The sequence below is a fragment of the Macrobrachium nipponense genome, chromosome 13 (assembly GCF_015104395.2).
Source record: "Macrobrachium nipponense isolate FS-2020 chromosome 13, ASM1510439v2, whole genome shotgun sequence".
NCBI classification, from domain to species: Eukaryota; Metazoa; Arthropoda; class Malacostraca; order Decapoda; family Palaemonidae; genus Macrobrachium; species Macrobrachium nipponense.
Window position 1 is genome coordinate 61,027,998 of NC_087206.1, and position 22,915 is coordinate 61,050,912.

The window sequence follows — 22,915 nt, forward strand, 5'->3', positions numbered from 1 at the left end:
TATTTTCCTTATGGTTAAATAGATATGATCCCTTTTATGCATTGGTATAATTTTTAATTTGTGTGATTTGAATAGATTTTTTATTTTTTTTATCTTTATGTTGCTCAGTTCAAGTGTGGTGGTATAAGGTTAGCGGTGCCAGCAATGAAAGCACACTTAACATGCTCCTCGGACTGGTTAACATAACCATGTCTGCAGCATTATGACAGTAGACCTAATAAGCTTAACAGTCATAACAACAATTTCAATGTAGGAATATGAATTAAAACAAGTTTTATTTGAATGTTGAAGATTTTGGCTGCGTTTAAGCTGCATGTATGCTGGAAAATGTTTTATAGGCCTAATAAAATCATCTAAGCCATGTGAGATGTAATCTGTTACTAACGAATTTATTTGTAGAGATTACTTGTTCTTTGAGGAATATGAATTACAACCAGTTTTCTTTGAATGTTGAAGTTTCAGGCTGTGTTTAAGCAGCCTGTATGTTGCAAAATGACTTAAAGGCCTAGAAATATAATCTAAGCTTTCTGAGATGTAATCTTTACTAATGTATTTATTTGTAGAGATTACCTGTTCTTTGAGGAATAAAAGATGATGATTTTGGTCATATGGAGAAGATGGCTATTAACCCTTAAACACCGAAGCGGTATTTTAAAAATCGTCTCCCGTATGCCAGCGCCGTTCGCGACTGAGCGCCGAAGCGGAAAAAATGTTTTTTTCAAAAAATCACAGTACGCTTAGTTTTGAAGATTAAGAGTTCATTTTTTATTCCTTTCATTGTCATTGCCTGAAGGTTTAGTATGCAACCATCAGAAATGAAAAAATATCATTATCTTATATAAATATTGGGATATATGACAGCGCGAAAAAAAATTTCGTATATAATTGTATACAAATCACCCTGTGAGGAAAACGGTTAAAGCTAACGAGTTATTTTTTTTTTATTTTAAACTAAATTGCGATCATTTTGGTATATAACACATTGTAAAACGATCAAGGCAACACAGAGAAAATATTATCAAAAAAGGATGCATGAATTCATAACGCACGGACGTAAAAAAAAGCAGTTTTCAAAAATTCACCATAAATTGAAATATTGTGCTAGAGACTTCCCGTTTGTTGCAAAATGAAGGTAATTGATTGAATATTACTAGACTGTAAGTGTTGTAGCTTACAATTGCAGTTTTCTACCATTTCGGTCGAGTTAAAGTTGACCGAAGGACAAATTTTTTCTATTCATCATTATTTATATGAAAATATTTCAAAACTGATAAAAGTTACAACCATGGGTGTTTTTTGTTGTATTCTACATGAAATTGCGCACATTTTCATATATAAAACTTTATGTATCGGCTAATATAAAAATGGTGCAAACATTATGACAATCGGACGAAAAAATTTCTGATTTTTTCGGAAGAGTTACCGCGCGGACGTAAGGAAAAAGTTTATTTCATAAATTCACCATAAATCAAAATATTGTGCTAGAGACTTCCAATTTGTTGCAAAATGAAGGTAAATGATTGAATATTAGTAGAATGTAATAGTTTTAGCTTACAATTGCGTTTTTTTACCATTTCGGTCGAGTCAAAGTTGACCGAAGGTTGAAATTTTAGCACATCATTACAGTGGTACCTCGAGATACGAAATTAATCCGTTCCGAGGCGGCCTTCGTATCATGAGTTTTTCGTATCTTGGAACACATTTTACATGTAAAATTGCTAATCCGTTCCAAGCCCTCCAAAAACACCCCAGTAAATTATATTTCCAGGCCTAAACACATGTTCTAGGGTTACAAAGCCGATCCGACGGAAGAAATATGACTCCAAAAGGCAAAATACTGTACATACTTGTGTAATATTCAACTGCATGTAATATTCAACTCCATTTTTACTGCATATATTAGGACTTTAGCATATCTCCCTTAGCAATAAGCCTAGCCTATGTTAGCGGTTGCTACTGTAGCCTAGTATATGATTCTGACATCTAAACCAAAGAGCTAAAAGCTTAGAATATGCCAATAAAATGTATAAATAATCAGTATGTACCAATTTCAAATAATTATTAATTAATCATTAACTATAATACACAAACAAACAAAAAACAAACCTTCCAATCGATTGTTTACATTCAGCTCTTACCCGTCTTACGAGTATCGAACGAGCGCCAAGCAATCATTTTTCCTAGCACACAGTAAGCCATAAATTGTCATTAGTATCTCTTTTCAACTAATGAAACTACCAAACAGTATAATAACCATTCATTTCTATTCTTTATTCTATCTTTACCTAATGGAGATAGCGAGTTACTGACAGCTATAATCAAACATACGTATACGTAACGTAATAATAAAACAGAAGAAGAATTCTAAAAAATACGTATTTGTTGGCAGTCTGATTTATTTTATATTTTATGATATCTAATTCACAATTTTTTTTATTAAATGTATTGCATGTACTCATTTCAAATAATTAATAAGTAACCATTAACTATAATAAACAAACAAAAAAAAGCTTCCAAACGTCTGTTTACATCCAGCACTTACGAGTATCGAACAATCGACAAGCAATCACTTTACACAGTAAGCCATAAATTTTCATTATCTCTCTTCAACTACTGAAACTACCAAACAGTATAATAACCATTCATTTCTATTCTTTATTCTATCTTTACCTAATGTTTTTTTTTATTAAATGTACTGCATGAATAAGTTTTTCAATTTACAGCATCCTTTTACCAATAGAATACTTAAAGCACAAGGGGTAGATGCTGACCAATAGGAGAGCAGGACCTTATGGGGTGACTAGCATCAGGAACCAATGGGAGAGCGGGAGGATGGTGGAGAGTTTACTCAGTTGGCGGCGCGGGAGTTTTAAAATTGTTCTCGGTGGTCCGGGCGAATCTCGGGACTTTACAGCAACAACCTTTCGTATCTTGAAAACTTTTCGTATGTAGAGCAGTAAAATTTTTTGCATAGGCTTTCGTATCTCGAGTTTTTCGTAAGTAGAGCCTTTCGTATCTCGAGGTACTACTGTATTTATATGAAAATATTTCAAAACTGATAAAAGCTTCAACCACGGGTTATTTTTTTGTTGTATTCTACATGAAATTGCACACATTTTCATATATAAAACTTTATGTAACAGCCAATTTAAAATGGTGCAAACATTACGACAATCGGACAAAAAAATTTCTGATTTTTTTCGGAAGAGTTACTGCACGGACGTAAGGAAACAGTTTTTTTTCATAAATTCACCATAAATCGAAATATTGTGCTAGAGACTTCCAATTTGTTGCAAAATAAAGGTAAATGATTGAATATTCATAGAATGTAAGAGTTATAGCTTACAATTGCGTTTTTTGACCATTTCGGTCGAGTCAAAGTTGACCGAAGGTTGATATTTTGGCACATCGTTATTTATATGAAAATATTTCAAAACTGATAAAAGCTACAACCATGAGTTATTTTTTGTTGTATTCTACAAGAAATTTTGCACATTTTCATATATAATACTCCATGTACCGGCTAATATAAAATGGTGCATTATGTCAGTGACGAAATAATCTCTGAGATGTTTCGCTGATGGTTTTTAGTGCGAGAAGAAAGAAATTCCCGCTTGCGCGCCTGGGTAACGATTGTAAACAAAACAACGCCTTTATCCATGAGCTCCCAGCATCCCCCAAGGCGCGTGATTCAAAAGTTTTCGCCTAGTAGGCCTCTAAGTATTTTTCCGCAAATTAAAAAAAAAATTTTTTTTATATCGCCGTACCATACGTCCAATCGGCACCCGACAGACAATTTTTATTGACGTTTAATACATCCAATCGGCGTTAAAGTGTTAATCGAAATATGATAAGTATTAATATCAAGGCATATGGAACACTTGTTTTTCAACTGGTTTACAATATTATTTTCTTAAAAGTCCTGCTCGCTTTTGGTGTACAGGCGGTCCCCGGGTTACGACGGGTCCGGCTTACGACGTTCCGAGGTTACGACGCTTTTTCTTAAATATTCATTGAAAAATCCGCCCTGGGTTACGACGCTTGTTCCGAGGTTACGACGCTGACGCTTCCGACGCTCTGAGTTTACGATGCTTTTAAAAAACACATATTATGATAAGATAAGAATCCTTTATAGTTTAGCACAGTTTCTTTCTCTCTCACTCTCTCTCTCTCTTTGTATTTTCCAAGAAAATAATCACTATAATTTTCTCTCTCTCTCTCTCCCTCTCTCTATACTACAAAGATGTATGTTTTTTAGTATGATAAATAAATGATTTACTATTTTCAAATATTAATATTAATTTATACAGCAATAATATCAATTCATTAAAGAAAATACCATAGTGAATTAGTAAGATTTTAGCTTATATTTAAAAAATTATCGAAGAATGAAGGAAATCCCAGTCTTCTCTGTTGAAATCCCAGTCTTCTCTGTAACCTTTCCCGGTACTAAAACTGTCAGATATATATCATGTTCTGTGACAGCCAAAAGGGGGAAGAGCTGGGGGAGAGCTGCAGTGTTGCAATCAGTGGTCCTGACATTTCCCCCCCTCTCTCTCTCTCTCTCTCTCTCTCTCGTCTCTCTCTCTCTATCTCTCTTCTCTCTCTCTCTCTCTCTCTCTCTCTCTCTCTCTCATTTGCTGAGACTCAGATTTTTTATGTACTTGTACTATTTGTTTTTAATACTTTCAAATAATAATAATAATAATAATAATAATAACTGTAATTACAAAATTCATATGTGATAGTATTTTAAAGAAATACAATACGTACTAATCTATCCATGTCACTTTTAATTAAGGTTAACTCTCTCCCTCTCTCTTTCTCTCTCTTTTGCCACACAAGATAATAATGAGTCATAGTGGTAACGCCCTCCCTCTCTTTCGCTGGAAGCGTTATAAACAAAGAGTGAGAGAGATAAACACTCTCTCTGTCTCTCTCTCTCTCTTTTACCGAGATGAAAGAATTTTTATGGTACTAGTATGTAAAATGTTTATGGATAATTTCAGTTATTTTAATAATAATAATAATAATAATAATAATAATAATAATAATAAAACTTTAATTACAAAATTCATAATGGTCGTATTTTAAAGAGATGAAAATGCAACCTTTTTCCATTTCACTTGTAAGGATAATTCTTCTTTCTTACTGAGATGAGAGAATTTTTATGGTAGATGCACGTGTTTATTATATTTTCAAATAATAATAATAATAATAATAGAAGTAGTAATAATACGATAAATAATTTCAAAAGAAAATTCTTCCCTTTGTCTTTTTCTGTATCAGTTTCCCCACCTCAACTCGAGTGACACTCAAGCTTAACAATGCCATACAATGGTCAACGAATTTAATGGTTTTATGTAATCTCTCTCTCTCTCTCTCTCTTACTGAGATAAGATCATTTTCATGGACGTGTATGTAATAAGTTTATCATTAATATTTTCCAATAATACTATAAGTACAAAATTCATATCTGAGTATTTTAAATACAATAATCATTCCATTTCTCTCTTTTAAACAACTCTCTCTCTCTCTCTCTCTCTCCACAAGATACTTGTCATACATTTGGTGTTTCTTTTTCTTCCTTTTATCTCTCTCGCTCTCAGCAAAAGAATTGATAGACAGACAAACACAATTGCACAGTCCTCTCTTTCTCTCTTCTCTGGAGAAATATATGTATTTATGGGAGGGGGAAAAAGTTGCCTACAGACGTTCATTTCAATCTATTGAAACCTAAGGAGTTATTTCTCTCTCTCTCTCTCTCTCTCTCTCTCTCTCTCTCTCTTCTCTCTCTCTCTCTCTCTCTCCTCTCCTCTCTCTCTCTCTCTCTTGTATTTTAATGAAAATATACAGTAATTTGTGAATACACAGTGTTGCACATGAAAAAAGTAAATTAGTGATAATTTTAGAGATACGGCCCTAAGAAAAATTGCAAATTAGTAGTGAAATTTTCCCTGTGGACATGTTTTCAAGAACGTCGTTCCGGCTTACGACGATTTTCGGGTTACGATGCGTCTTAAGAACGGAACCCCCGTTGTAACCCGGGGACCGCCTGTATAATTTATTCTTTCATAAGGTAACTTAAAGTGCAAGAATGTGTAGATAACCTCATTTGCTTTCTGGCCAGAAATTATTAATATAGAGATGTGAATGTTAAGTGTTAAAGTAAAGAAATCTAACACCTAGGCCTAGGAATAATATCTTGGCTTTGACAAATAGGCGAGTATTTGCTAGTATGCTATCAGTTTTGAAATATTTTAAGAAAGATAACAAATAATTATGTATGAAAATCCAAATATTCCTTTAACACACAAAGTAAATGTTTTCACGATAATTTAATGGTCGCTACTCATTGTAGACCTACTTATATACCAGGTGGTGGTTGTTGCACCGACACTGATACGTCACACATGCTCCCTCACACGTTGATATCGGTGGGCGCATTCTACTTTTGTATATACATGTTTACATTTTTTCAGCATTGAGGGTAAAAGCAATCAAATAGAACTATTTCAAATTTTATGTTTGCTTTGAAAGCATTATTAATGTTACAACAATTTTTTCCTTTTTTTTATTTATTTAACATTTGAATTGAGGTTTGATGGCGACTTCATTTTGGTCAAATGCTTCAGCAATGAGTGAACAAAAGTTTTGAAAATGTTTCGTAAGGGTTTTTCTGAAATTTGGCTACATGTGACATTTTCTTACAATTTTTAAATATGTGACAGATTTCACTCCTATGAAACGTATTATGGCCTTAGTGTATGCGATAATCATGTTTTCGCATTGAAATAAAAGATAAATATGAAGCATTCTAGGTTGCCAGTTAGTGAATTTTGAACAAAATCGTATGGAGTCATGTCGCATGAGATTTGAGCATCACTGTACAGAAAATTTTCTAGATTTATTTTTCTCATACCATGTGCATTTGCATGTCTTCCTCTTTCCATTATTGTGTGTTTTGAAACAGGCCAACGTCAAAGTTTGCCTAGTCTAAGGGTGTTCCTATTATATATTTCAGCTCGGCCTGTCAGGGTTAATGAGACCTCTAAGTTGCACTAACTACTTTAATAAAGCTTACTCAAAGTATTTCTTCTTAACTGAGATGGAAAGTTGAACAGCCAGATAAGAAACCAAAGAGAACTGGTGATAAGTAAAAGAAAATAGTACCAAAGTATTGAGTACCTGGGTTTGTGTACACTATTGTGTACTATGCTTTATCCTTGATTTTTGTAGTACCTATATATGACGCCTTTGTTATGAAAACTTCTTTTTAATCTCTAAAAGGGACAAGTTGTGGCAATTGTTGGCCGTGTTGGGTCTGGCAAGACATCCCTCCTTAGTGCTATTTTAGCTGAAATGAACAAATGTCATGGTGTTGTAGCAGTAGCAGCTTTGCATACTGGTAAGTTTCTCTGGTTTTCACGTCCTTGGTTTCCCACAAATATGTAGTCTTTTTTTTTTTTTGTTTCCTTCATTTTGTAATACATATTTAAATTGTGCTGTATGGTTTATAAATTTGCATTTATGAAATATGTGAGGTTACATTGCAGTATCTACATGTTGTAAGATAATGACAATTATGTCTTTCAGGTTTTGGTTTAGCCACACAGCAGCCGTGGATACAGAATGCTACCATCAAAGATAATATTCTGTTTGGAAGTAGTTTGGAAATTAGCCGATACAAGTAAGAATTTCTGTTTTAATTGTATTTTGTTTATTTTTTTGCAGAAGTGCGGGTTTAATGCTCTTTACATTAAAGTTTTACATTAGATGTTGTCGTCAAGTACATTGGAATTTATATAAATATTGATCATGTAATTTTCTTAACTGATTTTCATTTTGTTGCCAGAGCTGTGATAAGTGCTTGTGCATTGGAAGATGACTTGAGAGGATTTTCTCGAAAAGATGAAACAGTTTGTGGAGAAAATGGAGCATTGTTGAGTGGCGGACAAAGAGCTCGTGTTGCTTTGGCAAGAGCTGTTTATCAGGTATCTATTTTGCTTATGAATGTAATGTTGGTCATAGCATTCAGTTGGGAATCATTTCATAATAGTAGGTTTCGAATCTGTGTCTCAAAGTTAAAGGTTTTTACTACTTTTGAAAATATTTTATTGTACAAATGTTTTGTATTTTGTTTGTGCACACCATGGTGTAGCTTATCCTCACAGTTTCCCCCCTAATCCTTGACTTATTGCCATTTTGGGGTGAATGAGGACAGAATTGTTATGTATTTGTTTATTGTTGATGCATTCAATCTTCATGAATATATAATTGTTGGTTATTACCCTAAATTCCAAAAAATTAAAACTCCAAAATCCAAAAGTTTTTCAGTGCTGATGTGATGCACCACAAATGTTAAATTCTACGAATCTCTGGGAATGTTCCCAGATGATGTGCAACTGTCTACCTCTCATGCATGGATTATGTATTGTTACTCTATTTCAAGTTTTTATATAAAGTTAAGATCCCATCTTGAAATGTGATTAGTATCATTGTGTTATCTGTAAAAATAATGCATTACATATTTGCACAAATTGTCAGTTGGAGGGTTTTTTCAAATTTTCATAGACCATACGAAATGAGTAAAAATTTTGCCATCATATATCTTTAGAAAGTTTTAAATATTCCTAAGACTATTCCCTAGTGCAAGCTGGAAATAGTCTTTGAAATATTGTGGTTAATTGGAGGGAAGCCAGTGAGTATGTGGATACCCCACTTTCATCTGCTGTAAGCGGACCCTTTGTCTTCGGTTGTGGTCAAGTTAAGTAGGTCCTGCTGTGCTCTTGCTGACCATCAGATTGATGTTTCATCTTATTTATTGTATGTATGGTTGTGTTTTTCCTTTTTTGCAGCATGGATTTGAACAAGAAAAGAGAACAATTAAAGGTGTGAAGATTTAAGCAGGTGTTTGACTGCTTTTTGTCATTAGTGTTTGTGTAACCATTTTTGTTATTCTGGCGTTGATAGCTCCTGCTAGGAGTGTGTTGGCTGGTCTCCTTTGCAGTGGAGAGGTTCATCATTAGTGGAGGTAGGCCTGAAGAGGTTCACCAGTTTCTTCAAAGACAGATTACTCCTCCTTGTATACCACTAAATTGTTTTGGGTCCTTGACTGCCCTGTCTCTGTCTCTTTACCTACTTTCTGTTTGTTCTCCTTGGCTTGCCAAGAGGTTAAATGTATGAGGGTTGGTAACCCTCATACATTTTAATAGTCTGGTCAATGAATCAGAATGTCATTTGCTGTCTGGCCTGACAGATTGACCCTGCTACTGTTTGCCATGGGACATTCTACCTGACAGAGGATGCACAGTCTACTCTTTCTTGGTTATGATGGCAGGAGCCATGGGATCAGTCACTGTGGCCTCCTTTAGAAAGCATCAGGGTATGACCTTTGGTGGACTCTACTTGTTGATAGTCATCACTAGATGAGACTACAATAAAAGTTTATATTCTCAGTAGAAAGTTTGCCAACAGGCACTTTGGACTGAGAGGAAACTCTGTCTCTCATCCCATCTGCAACAACCTCTGGAACTTGGCCTTCTTGTCTGCAGATGAGATGAGAGACAGAATTTCCTCTCAGACCAAAGTGAACTTAACTTGTTGGTGAACTTTCTACAGAGAATATATACTTTTATTGTAGTTTCATTGGGTTCCTCATTAAACTTTCTGACAGAGGATGCACAGGCTACTCTTTCTTGGTTATGATGGCAGGAGCCATGGGATCAGTCACTGTGGCCTCCTTTAGACAGCATTAGGGTTTGACCTTTGGTGGTTTCGACTTGTTGGTAAACTTTCTACTGAGAATATATACTTTTATTGTAGTCTCATTTAAGTGGAACTGATTGGTCTTGGGTTCCTTATTAAACTTTCTGAAGAGATGTTTTGAAAGCTGCAACACTTCAATCCACTGTACAGTGCCCCTTCAGGGCATCTAAGGTTGCTTCAGCCAAGCCTTTTGGGGTGACTACACCTGTGTCTAATACCAGGAGAACTCAAAACTGCAACAAGAAGTTCAGGTTTGTTCTTCCCTACAATGGGCCAGAAGTCTTGCCAACCTTTTCAGCCTCCTGTTTCCAGCTTCAGCTGAAGGTGAGAACAATGGGAAATAAAAGGGCGGTAGATGCTAAAGGAAACTGTTTATTCCTCTAACTGCCACAAGTAAGGATAGTCTGTTCTTAGTGACAGCTGCAGACTACTTTTCAGGGAGTGCCAACCACCCCATCTCAGACACTGATCCCATTTATGGTTACCCCCTCTGGCCCTGTCAGCAGAAACAGGGATGATGATGGCAAAGAATGTGCCAGAAGCCATCGCAACCTGTCCCCAACCTTTTATAGTGGTTTTCTTCTTCTTAGGAGGCAACTGAGGGTTGGAGACCAGTCATCACCCTCTCCACTGAACAAATTTTGTGCTACAGACTTGAATTAGTAATTGGAAACAATAGATTCCGTGTTGAAGTCTATCCAAGAGGGTGACTTCGTGCTTTTGGTAGACCTAAATGATACATATTTTCAGATACCCATCCATTAGTGTAGTCTGCTCACCAGGGATATGTCTTCAGTATTATTTTGACAGCTGGCTGGTTTCAGCATCATGGAGATGCAGTTATTCCAGAACAGAGACTACATCCTAGCCTTGTGTTATGATAACTGGGAGATGGATCTTAATGCTCAATCAGGTGTTATGATAACTGGGAGATGGATCTTATGCTCAATCAGTGGATATATATGGGCCCTGTTAATAGACATGGCAGCAGTGAGACTTCTTAGTAAGGCTCCAGTTTCAGCATCTGTCTGGAGGTGACAGAGCAATTCCTGTTGTGAAAGAAAAAACTAGCCTGGTTTGGCAGGTCATCCTCTGTATGTTGTTATATTAATAATAATAATAGTAATGATAATAATAATAATAATAATAATAATAATAATAATAGATCAGAAAACCAGGAAACAAATGACAATACACAAAGCACTACACCCAAGAGCAAATACGGACAGACTATACATAACACGAAAGGAAGGAGGGAGAGGACTACTAAGTATAGAGGACTGCGTCAACATTGAAAACAGAGCACTGGGGCAATATCTGAAAACCAGTGAAGACGAGTGGCTAAAGAGTGCATGGGAAGAAGGACTAATAAAAGTAGACGAAGACCCAGACATATACAGAGACAGGAGAAAGACAGAGAGAACAGAGGACTGGCACAACAAACCAATGCACGGACAATACATGAGACAGTCTAAAGAACTAGCCAGCGATGACAATTGGCAATGGCTACAGAGGGGAGAGCTAAAGAAGGAAACTGAAGGAATGATAACAGCGGCACAAGATCAGGCCCTAAGAACCAGATATGTTCAAAGTACGATAGACGGAAATAACATCTCTCCCATATGTAGGAAGTGCAATACGAAAAATGAAACCATAAACCACATAGCAAGTGAATGCCCGGCACTTGCACAGAACCAGTACAAAAAGAGGCATGATTCAGTGGCAAAAGCCCTCCACTGGAGCCTGTGCAAGAAACATCAGCTACCTTGCAGTAATAAGTGGTACGAGCACCAACCTGAGGGAGTGATAGAAAAACGATCAGGCAAAGATCCTCTGGGGACTATGGTATCAGAACGGATAGGGTGATACGTGCAATAGACCAGACGTGACGTTGATTGACAAAATCAAGAAGAAAGTATCACTCATTGATGTCGCAATACCATGGGACACCAGAGTTGAAGAGAAAGAGAGGGAAAAAATGGATAAGTATCAAGATCTGAAAATAGAAATAAGAAGGATATGGGATATGCCAGTGGAAATCGTACCCATAATCATAGGAGCACTAGGCACGATCCCAAGATCCATGAAAAGGAATCTAGAAAAACTAGAGGCTGAAGTAGCTCCAGGTCTCATGCAGAAGTGTGTGATCCTAGAAACGGCACACATAGTAAGAAAAGTGATGGACTCCTAAGGAGCAGGATGCAAACCCGGAACCCCACACTATAAATACCACCCAGTCGAATTAGAGGACTGTGATAGAGCAAAAAAAAAAAAAAAAAAAATAATAATAATAATAATAATAGTAATAATAATAATGTGGTGCCGTGGAGGAGTGGGTTAGGTCGTCAATGGACTTAAGTCAAGTTAAGCAACATTGGGGCTGGTCATTCGTTGGATGGGTGACTGCTCTCCTCGGCGTTGATTCCTTGGGAAAGGATCTTTACCATAATTTCCTCAGTCTACTCAGCTGTAAATGAGTACCTATCCCTGATGGGGTAGGGTCCAGCTATGGATTAAATAGCAAAACTCAGCAATGATGGAAAGAAATGAAGGAATAAACGACAATGACGTAAATGGAACCTCTGGCAACAGAGGAGCTTCGTCCGGCAACCAGGTATTCAACCCAATTGAAGGGGAAGATGGTCAGGTACTTGGAGGTCGTCATCCAGCAACTGATCACCACAACGACAGTAATCAACAGCCTGAGATTGGCGCTACAGAAGCAAAGAGGAAGAAATGGACAAGAGAAGAAAATAAGGAAATATGGAGATGCTACATCAGAAGCAACCCGACGGAGAGAGGATATAGAAGAAGATTGGTCAACATCTGGAATGAGAGGAATAACACTCCCCAAACAGAGCAGAGGTTGGCAGACCAAGTAAGGAGCATAAAGAAAAAGAACTGGCTCTTCCCAACAGAAAGAGAAGAACTGGAAAGGAAAATGTCACACGACAACGAATCACACGAAGACGAACTGAGAGACGATGCCACAGAAGACGACAGGGAGGATGAGGTATCAAACAACGACACACGAAGAAACACCGACAAAGTAACAGAGAGGACGGAATGGGTAGAAAAGATGAGACAATGGATGGAGCCAGATACAGAGAGAACAAAGATCCCCTCCATGAAAGCCTACAACACCAAGAAATTAAGGGAGAAAACAAGAGAGGTCAATGAAATAATGGGCATAATACACACCACCAGTATCACAGAAACAAATAACTTGGTATATGCAGGAGCAAGATTAGTAGCAGAACTGATGGGGATTCGAACACCAACACCACCAGCACAACCCAACCCAACAGAAACCAAAACAGCAACCTCCTTGGAAAAGGCGCCTGGAAAAGCAAATCATGGTGATGAGATCTGACTTGAGTAAACTGAAAGAGATGGCAGAAAAAAGGCTAAGAAGCAAGAAAACAAGGGAGGAACTCAACGAGAAATACAAAATACAAGAGAGGGGACTAAACAACACAATAGAAGATGTAAAACAGAGGCTTAAGGCCAAAGCACATAAGATCCAACAGTACATGAACAGGAATAAGGGATACCAACAGAACAAACTATCCGGAACCAACCAGAAAAGACTATACAGCCAACTAAGAGGGGAAGACAACCACCCAGAAATTCCTGAAGCCGAACCAAGTAAGAGACTCTGGGAAAACATATGGAGCAATCCATTATCACACAACAAACATGCAACATGGCTCCAGGAAGTCAAGGAAGAAGAAACAGGGAGAATAAAACAAAGATTCACAGAGATCACGACAGACACAGTCAAACACCAACTAAAGAAAATGCCAAACTGGAAAGCCCCAGGTCCCGATGAAGTCCATGGATACTGGCTGAAAAACTTCAAGGCCCTACACCCACGAATAGCAGAACAACTCCAGCATTGTATCTCAAATCACCATGCACCATAATGGATGACCACAGGAAGAACATCCTTAGTACAAAAAGACAAGAGTAAGGGAAATATAGCCAGTAACTACAGGCCTATCACCTGCCTACCAAATAATGTGGAAGTTACTAACAGGTATCATCAGTGAAAGGCTATACCAACTACCTAGAGGAGACAAACACCATCCCACACCAACAGAAAGGCTGCAGAAGGAAGTGTAGGGACACAAAAGACCAGCTCCTGATAGACAAAATGGTAATGAAGAACAGTAGGAGAAGGAAAACCAACCTAAGCATGGCATGGATAGACTATAAGAAAGCCTTCGATATGATACCACACACATGGCTAATAGAATGCCTGAAAATATATGGGGCAGAGGAAAACACCATCAGCTTCCTCAAAAATACAATGCGCAACTGGAATACAATACTTACAAGCTCTGGAATAAGACTAGCAGAGGTTAATATCAGGAGAGGGATCTTCCAGGGCGACTCACTGTCCCACTACTCTTCGTAGTAGCCATGATTCCCATGACAAAAGTACTACAGAAGATGGATGCCGGGTACCAACTCAAGAAAAGAGGCAACAGAATCAACCATCTGATGTTCATGGACGACATCAAGCTGTATGGTAAGAGCCTCAAGGAAATAGATTCCCTAATCCAGACTGTAAGGATTGTATCTGGGGACATCAGGATGGAGTTTGGAATAGAAAAATGCACCTTAGTCAACATACAAAAAGGCAAAGTAACGAGAACTGAAGGGATAAAGCTACCAGATGGGAGCAACATCAAACACATAGATGAGACAGGATACAAATACCTGGGAATAATGGAAGGAGGGGATATAAAACACCAAGAGATGAAGGACACGATCAGGAAAGAATATATGCAGAGACTAAAGGCGATACTCAAGTCAAAACTCAACGCTGGAAATATGATAAAAGCCATAAACACATGGGCAGGAATAGTGGAATGGACGAAGGCAGAACTCCGCAGCATAGATCAGAAAACCAGGAAACATATGACAATACACAAAGCACTACACCCAAGAGCAAATGCGGACAGACTATACATAACACGAAAGGAAGGAGGGAGAGGACTACTAAGTATAGAGGACTGCGTCAACATCGAGAACAGAGCACTGGGGCAATATCTGAAAACCAGTGAAGACGAGTGGCTAAAGAGTGCATGGAAGAAGGACTAATAAAAGTAGACGAAGACCCAGAAATATACAGAGACAGGAGAATGACAGACAGAACAGAGGACTGGCACAACAAACCAATGCACGGGCAATACATGAGACAGACTAAAGAACTAGCTAGCGATGACACATGGCAATGGCTACAGAGGGGAGAGCTAAAGAAGGAAACTGAAGGAATGATAACAGCGGCACAAGATCAGGCCCTAAGAACCAGATATGTTCAAAGAACGATAGACGGAAATAACATCTCTCCCATATGTAGGAAGTGCAATACGAAAAATGAAACCATAAACCACATAGCAAGCGAATGCCTGGCACTTGCACAGAACCAGTACAAAAAGAGGCATGACTCAGTGGCAAAAGCCCTCCACTGGAGCCTGTGCAAGAAACATCAGCTACCTTGCAGTAATAAGTGGTACGAGCACCAACCTGAGGGAGTGATAGAAAACGATCAGGCAAAGATCCTCTGGGACTATGGTATCAGGACGGATAGGGTGATACGTGCAAATAGACCAGACGTGATGTTGATTGACAAAGTCAAGAAGAAAGTATCACTCATTGATGTCGCAATACCATGGGACACCAGAGTTGAAGAGAAAGAGAGGGAAAAAATGGATAAGTATCAAGATCTGAAAATAGAAATAAGAAGGATATGGGATATGCCAGTGGAAATCGTACCCATAATCATAGGAGCACTAGGCACGATCCCAAGATCCCTGAAAAGGAATCTAGAAAAACTAGAAGCTGAAGTAGCTCCAGGACTCATGCAGAAGAGTGTGATCCTAGAAACGGCACACATAGTAAGAAAAGTGATGGACTCCTAAGGAGGCAGGATGCAACCCGGAACCCCACACTATAAATACCACCCAGTCAAATTGGAGGACTGTGATAGAGCAAAAAAAAAAAAAAAAAAAAATAATAATAATAATTTTTATTTTCAGCTCAAGGTCATAAACATGGAATATACAAAGAATAGACAATTACATACAGTCTAGATACCTAAGGTAACATGATAAAAAAAACCAAAGATTAATCGGCAATATCCATAATTGCTGAGGTAGTATAAAAGATGTTAATCAAAATAATATTCATAACTGTACTAAGATTGAGAAGTTACAAAATTGAATGTAAAGACTATATTGATTATAATCACAGTAATAATGAAAAAAGGAAAATACCAGTAATGACAATAATCATAGCAGTACAATAATAATGACAGATTCTGCAGGTGGTATTTTGCAAAAACAGAGATTAAGTCATTTAGGAAATAAACCCCTCATTTTCCCATCTTCCCCCCAATTTAGATCTTGCCCCACTACTTAGGATGCTTTGTATGAGTGAATTGCTGCTGTTTTGCAGTCAGGTGATCAGACTGGACATTATTCACCTAACAATGATTTTTAAATTGTCCAGGTGGTTTTCTGTGAACATCTGTGTGGAGGGGTGGTAGTGAGGAATGTGTATGAGGCATCTCAAAATGTCATTATGAACAACAGTGATAAATCTCATTGTCTTCCTGCTGTAGTTCGTCCACAGGGAACACCCATAGATGCTGTAGCAGTACGAGCGGAAGAGAAGCAGTTTTAAGTCTCGGTGACAGAAGGCATACCTTGCAATCATGTTGCCAGTTGCACATAGTTTATGACGCCTCTGTTCTATGTCTGCTGTATCTTTTAGGCCGTTCATGATAATGTGCCCCCCAAATACAGAAATTTGTTCACGAATTCCAGCCGATGATTTCCAAGGAAAATTTGTGGTTCTGCATTTTGTTTAAGCTATCTCAGGAGCAGCGACTTGCACTGGGTCTTGGATTCGTTGTATAGTATATCAAATTCCTATGCATATTGGCAGCAAGTGTCAACGAGTCATTGGAGACCTTGCACTGATGGGGAAATCAGAACCATATTGTTGGCGTATAGTTGTTTCATTGACAGAGCATCCTATTGGGAGTGAGTTCAGTTTAATATTCAAGGCGTCTCTGTAAGTATTAAATAGGTATAGAGAGAAAATGCCCCCTTGCCGAAGCCTGTTTAGGGAGCTGAAGGTGTGCGACAATACGTTACCCCCATTTGACACAGAATTGCTGTGTGGAGAGCAAGCAATATAAAATTTCAATTAAATATAGGGGTGTGCCTCTTTTATGCAGCTTCAGGAAGAGCTTCAAGTAGTTTATTCTGTCAAATGCTTTTCTCACGTCCACAAAACATAGGAAAGGCTGATGATAGGTAATAGTTCAGCCATTCTTTCAGTATATAGATGCAGGTGTTGGTTGAGTGGTTTGATTTAAATCCAGACTGGTTGTCAGTGGTGTGTAGAAAGGGGAGAAGTCTCACGAGAAGAACCGACTCGAGTATCTTCAGCACGATCGTTGTGATTGCAATTGGCTGGTTATTGCCAGGGTCAGCTGCATCCTTTAGCTTGTTTTTGATTAATGGTATCAAGTAAACTAAGAGTAGGGAGCCTGGAAGTAATTGGTGAATTATGCACGCATTGAATAGGCCAGCTAGCAAAATGTAGATTATTGGATGGCACTTCTAATAATACTTATATTTATGCAACTAAAGCAGCATTGTTTGGTCTCAAGCAACAGTTTCTCCACCTCATGTCCTTAAGACAGTAGTGAAGGAGGACTTTGGGAATCTCCTAGTTGGGCATTCCTCTGAATTCCCCATGTCTGGAGATGCCTCTGTTCGCAGACATGTCAAGAGAGGATGTGATCTCCCTATTGTAGGTGGGTGTACAAAGAAAGACCGTCAGCTACACATCAACATCTTAGGAATCCTTGCAGCACAATTAGCTGCAACATTCCAAGTTCCTGTGATGGTTACTTTGTAGCGCCAATAAGTGACAGAGGTTAGCAGTGCAGATACATGAATGGGATTGCCATGCTGTTGAGCTGTTGGTCATGGACATTCTGGCTAGAAGAAGCATTTTGCAGACCAGCTCAACTGTCAGGAGCAGTTAGTCAGGACAGATTGGATCCAAGGGTAAAGGTTTACTTGGGCCATCTGGTTATCTGCCTTTCCTCATGTCAGGCAGATACACCAAGTGATTAACTGAGTATTTGTCATTCTGGGTCTCGGATAACCCTGGAAGCTACTTGACTTCATACCAAGTGGTAGCCTGATCTGCTAGCTCTTCTGGTCAAAACCCCAAAAGATTCCCCTTTGGCCTGCTCTTCTCTGTTAGCCACTTATTTTGAGGTAGCTGCAACTACCATGTACCAGCTAGTGAGCCAAATTCTTTGATTGGTGTCATAGACATGGTCTCTCCCCAGTTAAAGTTGATTTGCAGCAGATTAGAGATGTACTCATCCATCTTCATTGAGACAAGCTTCTCACATTTTCTGCCGTAAAGCCTATTGCTTTGCTTTGAGCCAGGCTGTCCAACCGAGCTCTCTTCCTTGATAGAGTTGTCCATGCTCACAGGCGCTTTGAAGTTTCGTCCACTTCTGTAGCTTTAGTTTCAGGAGAGTAATGTGATCCAAGCTTAGTTTCAGGAGAGTAATGTGATCCAATGTAGCTTAACTCAGGTGCTGTAGCCCTTTTGGAGTGGTCTTGGATCTTTTAGCCTTGGCCTCATTGAAGTATGTTGACAAGTCACAACCTTTTGCATCATGTCTGGCTTTCAGTGTTGAAATTCTTCGTTTTCATTCATGAATTTGGGGCAAAAGCTCAGAAGCTATAAGTTTGTGATGTGAAATTCTAGAATTCTTTAGCTCCCTCCTCCTGAGAATTTGTTAGTGGGGAACTGGATGAGGTGCTCTTGTGCCCAGTACAACCCATGTAATGCAAACTTGGAGAACCCACCCTCTTAAGCTAGAGCATCAGTCTCTTTGTAGTACTGGCAGGCATCAGAAGATAGTGTTCAAAAGATCATTTCTATCTGGCTGCATGCCTTTTCAGACAGAACCTCACATCCCAACTGTTTAAGGATATCTTTTCTTTCTAAGGGTGTTCTCAAGCCCTGTCCCAAGTGGTTTTCATCTTTCCAGCCCTCCCGATCTCATCTGCCTCTTCTCTCTGTATCTAAAATAAAGCTTTCTAAAGATTTCTCTTTCTGATTGCACATTATTAGATGTAATCTAGGAATTCCTTTTTTAGCTCAGGATCAACCCACTCCAAGCTGAATGCTCTTCTATTCTCTTCTATTTAGTTTTAGAGGCTAATTGATGCCTTTAAAGCAGTCCTCTATTTCTTTTGCATGCTTTATTTATGCCTGTGATTCAATAGCTACCCATTTCTCATAAAGTTCAATCATTGTGTGTTATGCACCACTAGTTAAAGGCAATTCTAGACATTCAGTCCTCTCTTGTTCACGAACTCATCCCTCATTCTTATAGCACACATGGAGGTGTTTTTCTTCTACTTGTCTTACACCTCAGCTGCTTGGGTTATGTTCTACCAGGCTGTGTTCTGTTGTCCAATATTTAGAGTAATAGAGAAACTGGACCTCTTGCACTTGTCTTTAATTTTTTTAAAGGCTTGTGTGCTTCATCATCCCTTCTAAATTATAGTTTGGGGTAAATATGATAAATTGATATAAAAAATTGTTGTACAATACAAGAAGTTTATATATGAGCCCATTACAAAACAAGTTTATATACAAGCCCATTAATCATAATCCTTGGTTCTTTCCTTCCTCCCCCTCACTCTTATAGATGATGGTTGACCGTGGAGAATGAGGTGCATGGGTTAGTGAATTGTGGCCTATGAGTTGGGGATGCATAATGGGACTTCTTTAGTCAACTCTTAAGCCAGTGTAACTTTGTCTGTTTCATACAGACAAAAAGGTAATGTGAATAATGAGTTTGGGTAAAAACTTTATGGTAAAAACAGAAAATTTGGCTTTCCCATGGGTCTACAGTAATATAGCCAAGAGGTGTGGAATTAATTTGTCATCATCTGGGGATTGGACACACGTTGGACCCATGGATATCTGATGGACAAGCAACACCAGACTGGGATGACTGTTTTCTCCTGTTGAATGTACAACACTTGCTGGAAGTGTACCTGTCTTGGCAACCAGGGGAGATAATTCCTTCTGAATGTTGTAATGGTGATGGAATTACCTTCTCTCCAGAATGCCTAGGGAGGAAGTAAACTGCTGTATAATTATAGTGGCATTTTTAAGTTTATAATGGCTGGACTCTTTTGAAAATATTTTTAATGGTAGAATTGAGTTACTAACATTATTTTACATTTTCTACCATTTCATAACTTTTATGAAGTGTTATTTTATGTGGATTTGTTTGTTCAACTGTTTTAAAAAAACTTCTATTTTACCAACATTTATTTTCTTATATCACTAGATAATTTACTGTTAGATAAATCAATCCACTGCATTATATCTATACAGTTTAGGAGTGCAAACTCACTCGCACTCTTGTAAGGTAATACATACTCTCAAACTACATTATGGAGAAAATATGAGAATTTTGCATCCAAACAGTAACCTGCAGTTATTGTTTGTTGGCACTGTTTGTGGCATACACATTTTCAGTGTCACTTAAAGTGTCTATTTTAATCAGAGACCATTCCCACTTTTTTTCTTCATTTATTACTACTATAACCTTTTAATACGAATACTCCCTATTCATACACCTTCATATATATTGGAGATTTCCCCATGCTTCATGTGACTCGGCTGACTGCAGACTCATTTTACTGAAAACCACTATCTTCCTGTGCCCTGGACTGGCCTGGTCTGATCTTACCCAAGCTTCCCCAGTTGTTTTCCAGCTGCCATTGTGATAAGACATACTTGTCTCTCTCTGAGGCTTGTGGTCTCATGATTAACTTTGCAATTGTTATTATTACACTTATATTATTATACGTATATGGTAGTTTAGCTAGATTATAATGTATATAGTGTTTAGTATTAAAGTTTATATGACAAAGGAGTAATCTGAAAGGTTTAAGTAATTAATCTGGTTATGTTTCAGAACAAGAGTATTTATATCCTAGATGATGTGCTGTCAGCAGTTGATGGTCCTGTAGCTAGACATATAATGCGTCACTGTGTCCATGGATTCTTATCTGGAAAAACAGTAATCCTAATGACCCATCATGTAAGTCTTCTGACAAGAGTCGATTGGATCATTAATATGCACAATGGTACAGTTGAATCTCAAGGTGAGCTATTCATAGAACTCTTAATAGTTTTTGTTCATGTTGCTTCTTTTATGAGAAATATGTGGCATGCATATTCTGTGGAATTTTCTATGTGACATGTCAGTTTTTTAGGGCTTCAAATTTGGAATGACTCCCTTAACATTGGTGGGTCTTCCCCCAGATTCTTGTACCGTTTTTTAATCAATGGTATAAATAATTGATGGCTTATTTTATGGTATGAAAAAAATATGAGGTTTTCAAAGCATTCAGCTGTATGTAATTATAAACAATGATTTGGTTCAAGTCCAATCATTATTTTTGAGGGGAGACATTAGAACTAAGTTAGTGCTGGAATGCTCTGGTCTTTTGCACTGGCTGTGCCTTCTTTGCATTGTTCTTGAAGAGTTAATTTCTTATCGGCCTGTGTTATGGAACTTTTTTTGCATGGTATCATTTTGCAAAAAATTAATAATTGATAACTAGAACTTTCATGGTTTTCCATACATAAGCTGTCTTCACAGTATTACTGTTCATTATTTTTTAATCTTCACTATAATGCGGTGTTTCTTACATGACAATATGTAGCTCTATGCCTTTTGTTATTCTCCGCTATTCATCTATATTTTAAAAATTTACTACATAGATAAATAGTGGTCATGGCTCTTACAAAGTCATTTGACTGTAAATTGAGAGGTATTAGAATGACATTGTTGATGATTTGGTAAAGATAGTAATGTCTGTCAGAAGTATTGTACATACAAGTAACTTCAGCTTTTATGTATTTTAAACAGGACCTCCAGCAGTCATTTTGTCTAACATACTCACTCCCGATGAGCTGTCTGATGACTGGTGGAATGAAGCAGATGTAGTTTCTGTGGGAGCAATGTCCCGACGACCATCTTTGGATATATTCACAACTACAGATTTTACTCCTGCAAAGCCAACAGAGCAAAGGAAGGTTGGAAATAATTTCTAGATTTTAAAAGGGATAATTATTTAAAATACTACTTATTTTTATATATAAGTAACTTACAAAGTAATCAGTAGCTATGAGTTTCATATATGTGGCAGCTCAAATTCATATATATATATATATATATATATATATATATATATATATATATATTATATATATATATATATATATGAAATCAAATTCTTCAAGAAAGGTGTTTGAATAACTAAGCCTTTGTGTAATGTAAATTAATGAAGCTTAATCTCTCTCTCTCTCTCTCGCATCTCTCGTCTCTCTCATCTATATATATATATATATGATATATATATATATATATATATATATATATAATATATATATTATTATATATATATATATAGTAGTACCTCGAGATACGAAATTAATCCGTTCCAAGGCGCCCTTCGTATCATGAGGTTTTCGTATCTTGGCCCACATTTTACATGTAAAATGGGTAATCTGTTCCAAGCCCTCCAAAAACACCCCAGTAAATTTCATAATAAAGCTAAATTGACCTATAAACAATGAAATACTACAACAATTTGGACCATTCAATACCTAAATTAATAAAAAAAAAATGCAAAATATAACCTGTAAATAAAGTGTATATTAGTGTACATGGTAACAAGAAATATACTGTACGTAAAATGTGGAAGCTTACCTTTCGAGTGAGGCTACGTACATACGTAACTATCCAAGGAAGATTGCTTCTGCCTACTTTTCACAATGTTCCTGTGTGAGCCTTTTCAGGAGGTGTCTTCTACAAATGATTGCACTTTATGAAAAGCGGCTTTAATTTCTGCGTTTTTTTTTTTTTTCCTCTTTTATTTTTAACCTTTTTTTTACTTTTTTTTTACTTTACGTAGTTTTTTTTTTTTTTTTTTTTTTTTTTTTTTTTTACAGAATTTCTCTTTTTGCACCTCATGACTCTTGTTGGCCCTGGTGTCCATCAAAA

The 22,915-nt window shown here is 37.3% G+C and overlaps 1 protein-coding gene across 6 annotated transcripts in view; it reads left to right on the top strand.

Annotated features, from left to right (window-relative positions):
- The window catches only part of LOC135225834 (ATP-binding cassette sub-family C member 10-like), a 307,903-nt gene that overhangs the window by 157,043 nt on the left and 127,945 nt on the right, over positions 1-22,915 (top strand). For all 6 annotated transcript variants that reach the window (XM_064265370.1, XM_064265366.1, XM_064265365.1 and 3 more), the window contains exons 14-18: positions 7,291-7,408; positions 7,597-7,690; positions 7,856-7,994; positions 20,819-21,008; positions 21,779-21,945. In XM_064265370.1, coding sequence (XP_064121440.1) covers positions 7,291-7,408; positions 7,597-7,690; positions 7,856-7,994; positions 20,819-21,008; positions 21,779-21,945 — 708 coding nt within the window. The remainder of the gene's footprint in view (positions 1-7,290; positions 7,409-7,596; positions 7,691-7,855; positions 7,995-20,818; positions 21,009-21,778; positions 21,946-22,915) is intronic.